The sequence below is a fragment of the Australozyma saopauloensis genome, chromosome 2 (genome assembly GCF_035610405.1).
Source record: "Australozyma saopauloensis chromosome 2, complete sequence".
Lineage (NCBI taxonomy): Eukaryota > Fungi > Ascomycota > Pichiomycetes > Serinales > Metschnikowiaceae > Australozyma > Australozyma saopauloensis.
The window spans coordinates 511,364-524,935 of record NC_086132.1 but is presented as its reverse complement, the minus strand read 5'-3'; the positions used below and the strand labels follow the sequence as shown (position 1 = coordinate 524,935).

Genomic DNA, 13,572 nt, shown 5'->3' with positions numbered 1-13,572 from the left:
TATATTTTTTCTATTAAGATCTGGAGCAACTACTTCCATGTTGCAGTCAGTAATTCCAGGTGTTTTACTAGGCTCATGAAGGTTTAGGATATTCAGGGACAGCTACGAAAGCTACGATCAACGAACTGAGGATTTGCGTCCTTCGTCCCACTTGTAAGATGCCACAATCTCTGCCAATGGAACATTATCAAAAGACGCAGGTGCATCAGTTCTAGCTCTAGGACTGCAATCATGATCCCGAAAGAAGGGAGTGCTCAAAGGAGCTCCACGAATGTAACTCCACAAGGCAGTTCTTCTCCAGAGGCACCACGTGGGATTTGTGCCAAAAACAGACGAGAGCCAGTTTCTTTTAGCATGATTAGCGAGCTTCATATTGATCTTGAATTTCATTCTCCTGGGTCTTGTGATTCTCGAGCATAAGTAGTAGACAATCAGACCCGTCGAATGCCCCAACATAAAGAGCACAAAAAGAATTCCCAGAAGCCAACAAAGCACTCTAACACAGGGAATTGGACTTGTTTGAATGAACTCGGTCTCTTCCCATACAAAAGCGCCAACAGCAGCACACGCGGCAAGAATGAAACCACCAAATACATAGTTGTTCAACTTTCTAATTGTAGAAAACCCGTACGTGTTTCTTATCGCAAACGTCAACCAAGTACCCTGGTATAAGTTGGTATACATTGAAACGAGGTCTGAGATCCGAGCATCAGTCATACGGAACAACGCTTTGATGAACCTCTGGAAGTCAGGGGTAGCAGATTCTGGAATGCCGGGATACCAATCTTCCAAAGACAGGTGGCGAATTTCATCGAGGCGTTCTTGCAACATCTTAACGTCACTCATCCAGAATCTTGGTTCCGCTACCAAGTCGTCGCCTTTGACTCCATCCCTCATTTGGAGCATCCAGTATATTTTCGAATTCTCACCCAGTTGATGTTGAGCAATTTCGGTCAAAAACTGAATAGCGATAAGATGTGTCACCTGGCACAAAGCTTGACAGGTCTCAGCATTGAATCCCCCAAACTGAGTAAGCGACGAATTTGTCTCGAAGACCAATCGGTTAACGTCATTTCTCCAAGTTTGATAGAAAGGATTCTTGCTTTTCTCAAGACGTACATTCACAGCGCCAAGTTTTGTCTCGCCTGCGACCAGCGGCAAGGAATCCAAAGTAATTTCGCCTGCGCTAAAACAATCCGCAATAAACCTGAAAGGATTCATTTTAATTGCGTTTTTGTACTCTTTTTGCTTGTGTAGAAAGAAAAGAGGTGTAGTAGGTGTGGTTCTCAAAACGTTTCAGATCTGAAACAGCTGTTAGCAAGGCCGACGTACAGAAACTAGTCAATAAAATTTATAGTGTTTTTCTCAGCACATGAGCTTGTTGGAAAGAGAGTCAATTTAAGTACTGGTTCTATATTGTGCTCTTATCCTTTCTCCATATACTTATTCACTGATGGGGGACTCTGATTCTGAAACACTCACCTGCAGGACGATGACAGTAACACAACGGGACCTTTTCGAGAAATATCGAAGAAGCCCAAGAGTTCATCTCAGGGAAGGCATCAGAGTATTCAATTCTGAACTATGCCACGTAGAGGAATGATCTCGAATTCGTTGCGGTTTTGATGCTTTAAATCGGCGTCAATCACCAGTTCAAACCTTTAAAATAGTCAATGGATAGAATATTCCAGAGAGAGTCTTTTAGATAAAATCTATGGTGCTGTAATGTTCTGTCCTTGTACATTTTCCGACCCGATGTGACTGAACCAAACAGACAGGCAGCCTTCAATCAAAGGGGACATCGATCCAACTGCGAACATTTACAATAGGACCTGTAGTAGATCCTCGTGCCCATGGACCCCACTCCATTCGTCTCACTCTCTTCCACCAACGATACTTGGTGGACTATATAGGACCAGAGAAATCTGAGGAGGAGGCCAGTCCACTGAATCACCTTAATTGCTTTTGTGGCTCATTTTTAAAACTCTCTTCTCAAAAGGATAGAAAGAGCATAATCAATAGACAAATTGTCCAGACTGTTGACCATGAGATGATACGAAGAACGATTATAAAGGCGACAACACCTAAAACACATTCGAAAGAGTTGTCGCGCCGCTCATGAGACAAGTGAGGATATAAGTCAGAGGCGCAAACAATTAAGCGATTCTCTGATATTTCATACCTCCGTGAATGCGTACTCTTGGTTGATCTTGACTGACCTTGACGATTTACGATACGCCTGCGAGATGAGTAGCGTCACACAGTACGTACTTTCAGCCAGACATGGAAAAAGCAAGCCAAGTTCTCAATGGCACTTTTGTGAGTAGTACGCAAGTATGGAAATCTGAGCATTTTCACCCCTTCTTCTGAACCCCAGAGTCTCGTAAGAGCATAAACAAGCGAGCCAATATGTACTCCCAGTAACAAGTCTCCACTCAACTTGAAATTGAAAGTTGGAATACGTAACAACCAAAGCCAAAAGAAATCGGGTGGTCCTTTGCTTTGGATCTCTCTAACCACCAATCCTCACAGAAGAAACCCGAACAAAAGAGACCAAGCACGATGGAACCAGACAGAAAAGAACAAGAAAAGTTAATTTAAAAAGCCAAAATCCAAAATCCAATAATCTCACATCTACCTCCTCTCTTACTGGATAGTCCCCACCCCCACAAAATGTCACCTGACTTTCCCCCGTGAGTCATGAATTTTTCAAATGACTCAACATCCAAAACTATATAAGAAACAACCCCACAAGCCATAAAATCAACCAGAATAACACATCCGCCATGCCTATGCTCGAAGATCCTTCCGTCAAATACGACGCCTTTCCTCCAATCCATCTCCCCAACAGACAGTGGCCATCCAAGGTTTTGAAAAAAGCACCCAGATGGCTTTCCACAGACTTGAGAGACGGCAACCAGTCGCTTCCGGACCCCATGACGTTTGAAGAGAAGAAAGCATACTTCCACAAGCTTGTGGATATCGGATATAAGGAAATCGAGGTTGCATTCCCTTCCGCTTCCCAAGTGGACTTTGATTTCACCAGATACGCAGTTGAGAACGCACCCGAGGACGTCACGATCCAGGTTTTGTCGCAATGTCGTGAGGAACTTATTCGCCGTACAGTGGAGTCTTTGAAAGGTGCCCACTCGGCCACGGTTCACCTCTATTTGGCCACTTCTGACTGTTTCAGAAACGTCGTCTTTGGCCTTTCTCAAGAAGAAAGTAAGCAAGTCGCAGTAAAAATGACGAAACTCGTGCGTGAGTTGACCAAAAATGACCCATCTCAATCCGCAACCAACTGGCACTACGAGTTCTCTCCTGAAACCTTCTCTGACACGAATCCAGACTATGTCTTGGAGGTGTGTGAGGCAGTCAAGGCTGCATGGGAGCCATCCGTCGAAAACCCCATCATTTTCAACTTGCCTGCCACTGTGGAGATGTCCACGCCGAATGTGTACGCAGACCAGATCGAGTACTTCGCTACTCACATCTCTGAAAGAGAGAAGGTGTGCATCTCCCTCCATCCACACAACGATAGAGGCTGCGCTGTTGCCGCTTCCGAGCTCGGGCAGCTTGCTGGCGCCGACAGAATCGAGGGCTGTCTTTTCGGTAACGGAGAACGTACTGGTAACGTAGACTTGGTGACATTGGGCCTCAATTTGTACTCACAAGGAATCAGCCCGAAGATCGACTTCCTGGACTTGAACAGCATCATTGACATTGTTGAGCGTTGTAACAAGATCCGTGTTCCTGAAAGAGCACCATATGGAGGTTCTCTTGTGGTGTGTGCCTTCTCCGGTTCGCATCAAGATGCCATCAAGAAGGGTTTCAACAACTACAGCAACCAGTTGGCCGAGTCAGGCAACAAAAATGTCAAGTGGAAGTTGCCATACTTGCCCATTGATCCGACCGATATTGGCCGTACCTACGAGGCCATCATCCGTATTAATTCTCAATCTGGTAAGGGTGGCTCCGCTTGGGTGATTTTGAAGAACATGGGCCTCGACCTTCCTCGTCCTTTGCAAGTGGATTATTCCAAGGCGGTGCAAGCACAAGCCGAAGAGAAGGGACTGGAGTTGACCAATGCCGAACTTTGTGTGTTATTTGAGAAGACTTACTATGTTGGCTCCGAGACACCTTACGCATACGAGTTGGTTGACTACTCAGTTACTAGCGCCAAGGCTGGTGTCAGATCCATTTCGGTCGACTTGAGAATCGAGGGCCAGGCCAAAACCATTGCTGGTGCAGGTAATGGTCCCATCTCTGCGTTCTCGAATGCAGTGGAAAAGGACTTGGGTATCTCGATTGATGTGAAGCATTACCATGAACATTCGCTTGGAGAGGACTCAAACTCTAAGGCTGCCACTTACATTGGAGCTGTTCTCAAAGACGGCCTGACTGTGTGGGGTGTAGGAATCCACGAGGATGTGTCGCAGGCGTCATTCTTGTCGTTGATTTCTATTCTCAACAACTTGCACTATAAGAAATAAGCATTCTGTAAAAGAATTCGCGAAACTTAATAAGAACAATGAATAGGCTCGAGTCTATTTTTTTGGTCTTGTACAAAATTCACGCCAATTGTGTATCACACTAATAAATCATGTATTCATTTAAAGCATGGAATTCTAATCTATACTAGCTAAAAATTCGCCTTTTTTTTCCTCGATGATTGAAATTCAATTTCCATTTTTCAAGAATTTCTCTGTATGAACTCCTTATCGCACCTGTTTCTGGGGAACCTCTATCTCACTTCATTACTACTTCTTCCTTACCAATGTCACAAGACGCCAACTTTGCCGAAACTTACAAAAGCATAGTCGATGCCGAAAAACAGGCACTGATGCTTGAGGCCATGTTGGATCGTTTAGATGGAAAACTCGACCATTTGCTCGAGGAGATTGGAGAGACCAACGGTACTCAAGAGTCAGGTGAAAAAGCAGAGAATGCTGAAAATGACGCTCAAACCAAGTAACTCACATTCGAATGACGAGCAGACCTTGACTTTCAATGTGTCAGCGACGCTCTTTATTGTAGCTAGTCAGTGGCTTGCGATGGCAATAAGAACCCATCAAATTGCCAGATTGGCTTGTTGGCCATTTAGAATATAAATCTGGCGGAACACGATCTTGTATTTTCGGCCTTCTCTATGATTCCAGAGCTTCAAGCATCTGTAGAAGTTCGTTTCTCTTGATAAACTCGGGAACGTAGCTCTCGTGAAATGGGTTCACCGGAAGTTCTGGATTGATAAGATATGCTTCCGGGTCAGTTGGAACCTGGCTTTGGAGCTCAGGAATTGTGACTTTGGCCAGTTTTCCGGCCTCGAGCCACCATTTATAGGTATCGGAGCTCGGCGCCTGTTTGTGGTCAGTTCCCATGTCGTAAACAAAACGACTCACATCTGGCGCATTCAATAGATCATTGATATCATCAGTAGCTTTTGTGTAGTTTTCATAGATACCCTGGATAATCTCCTTCTTAGCCTTTTCATTAACGACACTGACAGAGGCATTAAACACCGAATACACTGGCCGATGGTCTGAAAACAAGATCTCATGGTCACTATCATAAATTTCTTGCTTCAAAGTGTTTTGTCGCGATAAACTTAAAATGCGATCTGTCCATGCGGGCGTTCTTTGCTTCTCGGAAGTGTCATATGTCTTCGTATTATTGTCAAACTTGTACGTGGGCGCGAACGTGATTTCCTTTTCGTCGAAAAAAGGAAATGTCTCACCACTGGCCATTTGCTTGCTCAACTGGTCGTGTTCGATAAGACGTTGGTAGTCTCCTTGCTCGATGAAAGACTTCACTCTATCATTGCTCATATCAATGCGAAAGTTAAAATCCCCGAGCCAAATCACAGCATCATGCTGACGGATCTTTTTGTTCTTTGAAAATTTGATTTTCGCAATGCTCTTATAGTTTTGGTGTCGTTCATCCACATTTCCCTGACCAGCAGCTAAATGTGAGCAAATAAAACACAACAGGGTTTTAGAGTAGTTGAAGCTTACTGCAATTGCACCTTTGTTAGCACTCATTCCTCCAAGACCTGTCTTTTTCAAAACACCCTCTGTGTTTGAGATGTATTCAACTTGGCTCTCGTTCACGAAAACCAACATGGCAAGGCCACCCATTTGACAGCCCCAGAATGAGACGTATTTTTCATGCTTCTCTCCATGAGACTCTAACAACTTCTTGACCGTTTTCTCCCAAGCTATGAAATTGTCAGACTTTACGTTCATCATCTTTCCTGGGGTGAGTTCAATGACCTCTTGCAATCCAATGAAGACGAGGTCGTAGTTTTGACTATTCTCATATTTTGAAGGATACAAAAGCTCATCTAGCTGCTCCTCTGACCCCACGGTGCCATTCACATTGAATGTAGCAGCATAGATACGAATGTCACGTTGGAATTTGAATTCATTCGACCGTTTATCTAGCTCAATACTGATATGACGGTGCAAAGGATTGTAAATTTTGACTGCGATTTGGTTTTGAAGCCTTCCCAACAATTTCTGAATAGCTGATTCTGTAGCTGAAGGATCTCTCATGACATTGAAGTACTTGTTGGTGAATCGCAGCTTGATTGAGCTCTTGGGCGCAGCCTTCAAGTCTGTCAGATGATGAATTGTAGTGAGTTTCTTCATCGCAGCCTCATTTCTTTCCCAAAGGATCGCATGTTGTTTGTAGAGATCACTCGAGGTGGTATATCCCATATCCCTGAAAGCTAAAGTGATGACTTCTTGACTGATGACTTTTGATATGAAGTTGGCCTTGCTGGAGCTGTCGAAAGAATTGACTCTGAAAACGCCGAGCTGTTTGCCGATGTACGTGTTTCTCTGGAAATCAAAAAACATAGCACCAAATTCAACCATTTGCTTACCAAGGGGATTGACAATCTCTCCTGGATTTGACGTAGAGTATCCTACCTTCTTAACGAAAGAGCTAGAGAGTGGAACATGTGAATATGAGACCCTGTAGTTATTATTGACAGCCTTATTGGATGTCACAGCATCTTCTGTTCTGAGATCGAGCTCGGAAGTTTCTCGAGTTTTAATGAACTGATCGAGATGCGAGGTAAATTCAGCGTTGAGTTTTCCCTTGTATGTCTTTTCATCTTCTGGGAGACAACTTACCACATGAATGTCACCAAAATGACGACCTAATGTGTCGAGATGACGAATAAGAGCATGGTGAGATGCCTCGTAGGAGCGCGGGAACTTGATGGTTTTGCTTAACTTTGTGGATACAATACTTTTCTTGGTAAAGTTGGCATGCATTTCCCAAAATCCAGGAACGTTACCGCGCACAACAACATAAGAAAAACTGAAACTTTTTGACGAGACAATCATCTCAGTTTCAACATAATTCGGAACTTCTCCGTTTTCATCAGAGCCGCCTTCACCGAAAAGCGCACCTTGTCTCAGACAAGACTGCTTTGCTATGAGGGTCATGGTAACAGAATCGTCTCCCAAAAGAGTCGTACGAACGGTTTTCGTGTACCCGCGAGTAATGACCGTGAGGAAACCTATCTCATCAAACTTATGCTTTTCTGTGGTGTTGAGCGCCGCACGAAACTCTGCAAGTTCCAGAGACATAAAATGATTCCATGCAAAACGCTGGAAGTACGGGTGGTCTACATCGGTATACTGTGATTGTGCAGCTATACCTCTATCTTGTAGGGTGCAAGTGACATCAAAATCCCGAGAGAAATAAAAGCTCCCATGCAGCAATAAGCGCTTTACCGAACCAGCAGGATAAGTATTTCCCAGCAGTTCAGCACCAGGCGTAGAAGCAGCATCATCAGTGGTAATACCAGAGTCCAGCTCGGGTTCGTTTTTGTTGATCCAACTATCGAAGATATCACTATTCAAGCAGTAAAAGTCCACATCTTCGATTATATGAATCCTCTCATCCGCTTGTGGCGCTGCGACTGGACGAGACCGAGTGATAAAACCCAAGTGAATATGCCCTTTGAGGTTCAAAAACCCCAAAAACCCCTGTAATTCCTTCTGATGCCGCATCTGGCTCGGAGTGATATCAATGAACGCAGATAAGTTGAGCATATCTGTCTTGAGGAATTCTACAATGACTTTATTTTCTGTTTCCGTAGCTGTGCGCAGTTTGCGGCCATCCTTGACTTTGGATCTATCATGATGCCTTTTTGACGACTCCGCGACCGTGTAATGGGGATTAGGGTGACGAATAATAAGCGCATATGAGGACTCTGTGACTACGAACGTACGAGGATATTCGTTGAGGTAGAGGCGCATTGAGATTGGAAAAGAACGTTGGTGTAGGTAGATTTGTTCCTGCAGAGGACTATATCGTGGAATTGATCTAGGGGAACGAGATAATAATAGATTTTGGAAGGAACAAGGGGTTATGTCAAATTTATTGCAGAAATTTGTGAATTTTTGATTTTCCGAAGGTTGAAGACAGAAATAAACACTGAAAGGCGACATTGTTGTGTTACGCTTAGAAGGATGATAATTATTACCACTACCACAACTACTACTACTACTACTACTTTACTCGCTGTCTCTATACTGAACTTGCCAAAAACTTTGTTTTAAAATGTAATTATCCGAATGAACCGTTCGCTTTTGCTAACATGGAAATGCGCTGTTGAGAAACCTAGAAATTATTTGACAACTTCTCCATCTCTAATCAATCTTCTTAAAAACTGAAATAATTTGAATCTGCCTACTTCAGGCCAACGTGAAATGAAACTTGAGGTTTCAAAGCTGTCAATATCTCATCTTTTGGTCATACCTGCACCAACAATGCATCGTCTTTTATGTAGCCTGATACAGTTATCTAAGGTCTTGACCAGCGAGTTCGACAATTAGTAATTAATTTATGAACCTCCAAGGATCATTGCTACTTTTTAAAGGAACGACTCCGATTATTCTGATTTGTATGCTTTGTAGCTTCGGTATTTTCCGTTGGTGCAGCTCATCAATGCTGTATGGCATGATCCCTCTAACTTTTTCCACTGCGTTTCACCGTTGAGCTCGCTGTAGTGCTGAGAATCCAAATGAAAGGAATCGCTACAAAAGATTGAATGCGGTATAGTCTATTAATACTTAAGAAATTTGAAATCCAAATAGGTGAGTGAACAAGTGTGAAAGGCGAAAGAGTAATATAAAGGGGAGAAAGTTATGAAACCGGGGTAGTTATGTGTTGAGAAATTCATTACAACAACATCAATGCAGAAAGGAGAGTCAATCCAAAGTTGAGGGACATATTGGTACCGGAGTTGGCAACTGAAGCAGTGAATGTGCTAGAGGCCTTAGCTGATGCTGAGGAAGAAGCAGCTGACGATGTGCTTAAAGCAGAATCAGATGCATGTTCAAGAGCTGACTCCGCGCTAGGAGCTGGAGCAGCACTGGCGGTAGCAACAGGAACATCAGAGTTAGCGGTAGTGGTGATAGTCACGACAGGCTTCTTGGAGGAAGCAGATTCGATTGAGCCAGTTGGTTGGACAACATTAGTCACAGTAGTTTCATAACAAGATTCATTAGAGGGACAAACAGTGTGAGTTTCAGTTTTGGTTACAGCTGTGGCAGAAGTAGATTGCTCAGCAGCATGTGTAATAGTAGTTTCGAAGCAAGGCTCACTGGCTGGGCAAACGGTACGCACCTCGGTTGTAATCACGGTAGAAGCAGGAATGGTATCAGAAGGCTCAGCACCACGAGTGACTGTAGTTTCGTAACAGGACTCGCTAGTTGGGCACACGGTTTTAATCTCTGTGGTAGCCAAAGTTATAGAAGTCAAAGATGGGTAGGCTTGAGTTGGCTTCACAATAGTGGCTGTGCTCTCAGAACAAACATTTTCCTCACAAGAGGTGATGGTGATAAGAGTAGTATAAACCAGGGACGACAGCACAGTGGAAGTGGTGCACGAGGAGTCAACAGCAGAAGAGCTTGGTGCAATAGCAGAAGAGCTTGGTGCGACAACAGAAGAGCTCTGAACAACGGCCGAAGAGCTTGGTGCAATAGCAGAGGAGCTTGGTGCGACAGCAGAGGAGCTTGGTGCGACAGCAGAGGAGCTCTGAACAACGGCCGAAGAGCTTGGTGCAATAGCAGAGGAGCTTGGTGCGACAACAGAAGAGCTTGGTGCGACAACAGAAGAGCTTGGTGCAATAGCAGAGGAGCTTGGTGCAATAGCAGAAGAGCTTGGTGCGACAACAGAAGAGCTCTGAACAACGGCCGAAGAGCTTGGTGCAATAGCAGAGGAGCTTGGTGCGACAGCAGAGGAGCTTGGTGCAATAGCAGAAGAGCTTGGTGCGACAACAGAGGAGCTTGGTGCGACAACAGAAGAGCTTGGTGCGACAACAGAAGAGCTTGGTGCGACAGCAGAGGAGCTTGGTGCAATAGCAGAGGAGCTTGGTGCGACAGCAGAGGAGCTTGGTGCAATAGCAGAGGAGCTTGGTGCGACAGCAGAGGAGCTCTGAACAACGGCCGAAGAGCTTGGTGCAATAGCAGAGGAGCTTGGTGCAATAGCAGAAGAGCTTGGTGCGACAACAGAGGAGCTTGGTGCGACAACAGAAGAGCTTGGTGCGACAACAGAAGAGCTAGTCAACAAAGTAGTTTGTTTCGAAGATTGACTCAAGACTGGCGTGATCACAGAGGAGGATGGCCTTTGAGAAGTCGACCATGCATTCGAAGTTGTATTCGAGTACTTACTGAAGCTGCTCTGAGTTTGCTTGGAAGAGATTCTGGTCGAACTTGACTCAAATGGAATGGAAGATGAGGCTTTAGAAGATATGACAGAAGAGCTTGACTGTGTGTTCACTGTTGAGGAAACCTCAGAAGAAGCCTTGGAGGAAAGTTTAGAGGGAGATGGTACAATTGAGACAGAAGAAGAGACTCTCAAAGAGCTCGAAGCAACCCAATTAGAAGAACTTGGTTTAGCTTGGGAAGACGATGAACTTTTCAAGGGAATCTTTGAGGAAATCACGGAAGATGAAGGTCCCTTGGATGAGCTCGAAGTGACAAATTTCGCAGATGTAATCTTTGAAGATGATTTGGAAGAGCTTGGCACAATTTGCTTGGAAGAAGATGCCTTGGAAGATTTTGGTATGGAAGACGAAGAAACCCTATAAGAACTTGAAATAATAGGGGCTGATGAGGAAGATTTAGATGTTTTTGATACGCCTGGAGTGGAAGAAGGAGTTCTTGAAGTGGTCGAAACAACTGGGGAAGAGGGCTTCGAAGATATCTTGGAGGAGCTTTGGGCGATAGGAATTGAGGATGACAATTTAGACGAGCTTGAATTGATTGGAGCGGATGAACTTACCTTCGTAGAGGATGGTATGATAGATACCGAGGTCGAAGATTTGGAAGAACTTGAAGAATGAAACTTCGATGAAGAGAGCTTTGAAAAACTCGATACTCTAGAGGAGCTCAGAACAATGGATGAAGAAGGCTTAGGCGTGTCCGAGACAGAGCTTGACTCTGATTTTGGCTTGGGAGCCTCAGAGGATGCCGTAGGCTTGGGCTTGGGAGCCTCTGTAGTTGGCTTTGGTGGGATGGGCTGGGTGGTAGTACGTGGTCTAGGAGTGTAAGTTGGTGGTAAAGCTGTCAGAGAAGTAGTAGATCTAGACGAATAGCTTGGAACATTCTCTGGGGTGTTTGGTTTCTCCTTGTCGCAGACACACAAGCCAGGAACGTCAAATTTTTCGATCTTCTTGCTGTACACAATCTTGTTTCCTGCCTTACCAAAATATTGAGACTCGTACTGAGTACCAACATCAAGGTGGATTATCGGCCTCTTGTTGTTGTCTACTGTGACCTCTAAGACACCCGATTCCTTTTTGTATTGGAGCTCTGCAATATCGAAGTTGAAAGATATCACATTGCCGTTGCCAAAACCCCTGACCTTGTAATAATTGGGAATAGAAGTTTTCTTTCTCAAGAAACCGGGATCCTGCTCTGGAATACAGTCACAGTCCTTGACATTAAAATGCAAGGTAGAAGTGTCTGTTGCAAGGTAAGTTGTCTGTGAAGAGTCAAAAGATGGCAAAGGAGTATCTTTGTCCTCCTGGTTAATGCTGACGACGGCGTTCTCGCCGACATAAAGACATCCCCATCCGTCAACTCTCTTTACAGGGCTCCAAACGGTGTTGATCATGCAAATAGAACCTTGATTCAAGACACCATTGTCACCTGAAAGTCCTATTGTGACTCTGCGCTTGGATTCGTCACAGTCAATTGTCATTTTTCCTGTGTTCTTCCACGAGTTTTTGGCATTAACCTTGATAGATCCAGACTTGCCAATGGTCAACATATATTTTCCACTGTTGTCAAACAGCTGAGTGTCAGATTCGAATGTAAAAAACTTGTTGCTAGATCCATAGACAATAGTATTACCGGAATTCTTGAATGACGCACCGTATATAGAAGCATTGGTCTCAGTATCCTTACTGGAAATAAACCAATCTCCTGGGATTTCAGCATTCTCTACCAGTACAGTTGCTGGTTCAAGGACAGAGAGAAAAACATCCTTGCTGACCTTAAGATTTTTGTCAGAAAAGGAGCCTTTCTGGACTTGATTCTGGGTGATAGTCATTGCATTAGCAATGGCTAAGAGTGTCAATAACGGAAGAGTGAATTTCATGACTGACCTGCTGATCAAACATAAATTTGGAGAGTTCCATGGCTTATTTATACTTAAAATTTGTTGGCCGAAAATCAAGTTTTGTCCGACACAGGCATAAACACATAATGTTTGCACAATTTCATTATAGAAGAAATAGTCCGTTGTGCATTGGTCCTGTACAGAAATACGACGCTTATTTCTTAAACTGCATATTTGTTCAACGGTATTTCAAAGAAAAAACTGCATTTCAAACCAATTTCATGAAATTCCAAAAAAAGTCATTCAACTGTGAATCTCCAAATAGTAGCCTTGAAGAAATGACTTGCTACTGCTTGTCTATCAACGCTCACTTCAATTACCAATAATTATCAACTTGCTGCAAGGGATGTGAACTTGAACTTTATTAAAGCTTCTATAACGCGAGGTGCAGTTTCGCCGTTTGTTCATGTATAATTCCCACATGAAGCTATGCGAAAAAGTCTATTTCACCGAAGCAACGCTACGTCTGTTCCTGTGCAGTTTAGCCGTTTCTGACCTAAGTATACCCGCGTACATACATACATGTTTTCGGTCAGAATTTCGAAACAAACAGAGAAATTATTCTACGCGAAGCGCATAAATTATCCGTGCAGCTATTTGTTGAGGTTCTCATTGGCGTAAGCAGTCTTGCGTGAACATGTCCAAGTGCATCAACTGAGAGCTCGAGCAAACAAAATTGTACCCTAGAAAACAGGTTTTGAGACTAGAATTCACTTAGTATCTAGGTAGATTTAGCCCTTAAATCAAGTATGAATTTAATCTGTCCTCGAAGACATAAGTAAATTTTTCTTACATGTTCGGCAACACTCGATCGTGCGAATATGTCTATATGGCTTTCAACCATTAATCTATATGAGTTGATATTGGTCCCGCCTATCGGGATCCAAACAACATTTAAACCAGATTTAATTGTAATTCGTTTGACTT

The 13,572-nt window shown here is 43.8% G+C and overlaps 4 protein-coding genes across 4 annotated transcripts; 1 reads left to right on the top strand and 3 right to left on the bottom strand.

Moving 5' to 3' along the window:
* Window positions 1-117: 117 nt before the first annotated feature.
* Window positions 118-1,221, bottom strand: PUMCH_001459 (uncharacterized protein; the record flags this gene model as incomplete). The annotated part of the gene is made up of 1 exon (XM_063020507.1): window positions 118-1,221. The coding sequence occupies one exon, from the start codon at window positions 1,219-1,221 to the stop codon at window positions 118-120; it is 1,104 nt and encodes a 367-aa protein (XP_062876577.1).
* A 1,565-nt stretch (window positions 1,222-2,786) lies between these two features.
* PUMCH_001458 (uncharacterized protein) lies at window positions 2,787-4,493 on the top strand (the record flags this gene model as incomplete). The annotated part of the gene is made up of 1 exon (XM_063020506.1): window positions 2,787-4,493. One exon carries the CDS (start codon window positions 2,787-2,789, stop codon window positions 4,491-4,493), a length of 1,707 nt encoding a protein of 568 aa, XP_062876576.1.
* A 654-nt stretch (window positions 4,494-5,147) lies between these two features.
* PUMCH_001457 (uncharacterized protein) lies at window positions 5,148-8,465 on the bottom strand (the record flags this gene model as incomplete). The annotated part of the gene is made up of 1 exon (XM_063020505.1): window positions 5,148-8,465. One exon carries the CDS (start codon window positions 8,463-8,465, stop codon window positions 5,148-5,150), a length of 3,318 nt encoding a protein of 1,105 aa, XP_062876575.1.
* Window positions 8,466-9,198: 733 nt separating this feature from the next.
* PUMCH_001456 (uncharacterized protein) lies at window positions 9,199-12,624 on the bottom strand (the record flags this gene model as incomplete). Its single annotated transcript, XM_063020504.1, has 1 exon — window positions 9,199-12,624. One exon carries the CDS (start codon window positions 12,622-12,624, stop codon window positions 9,199-9,201), a length of 3,426 nt encoding a protein of 1,141 aa, XP_062876574.1.
* Between the last annotated feature and the right edge of the window lie 948 nt (window positions 12,625-13,572).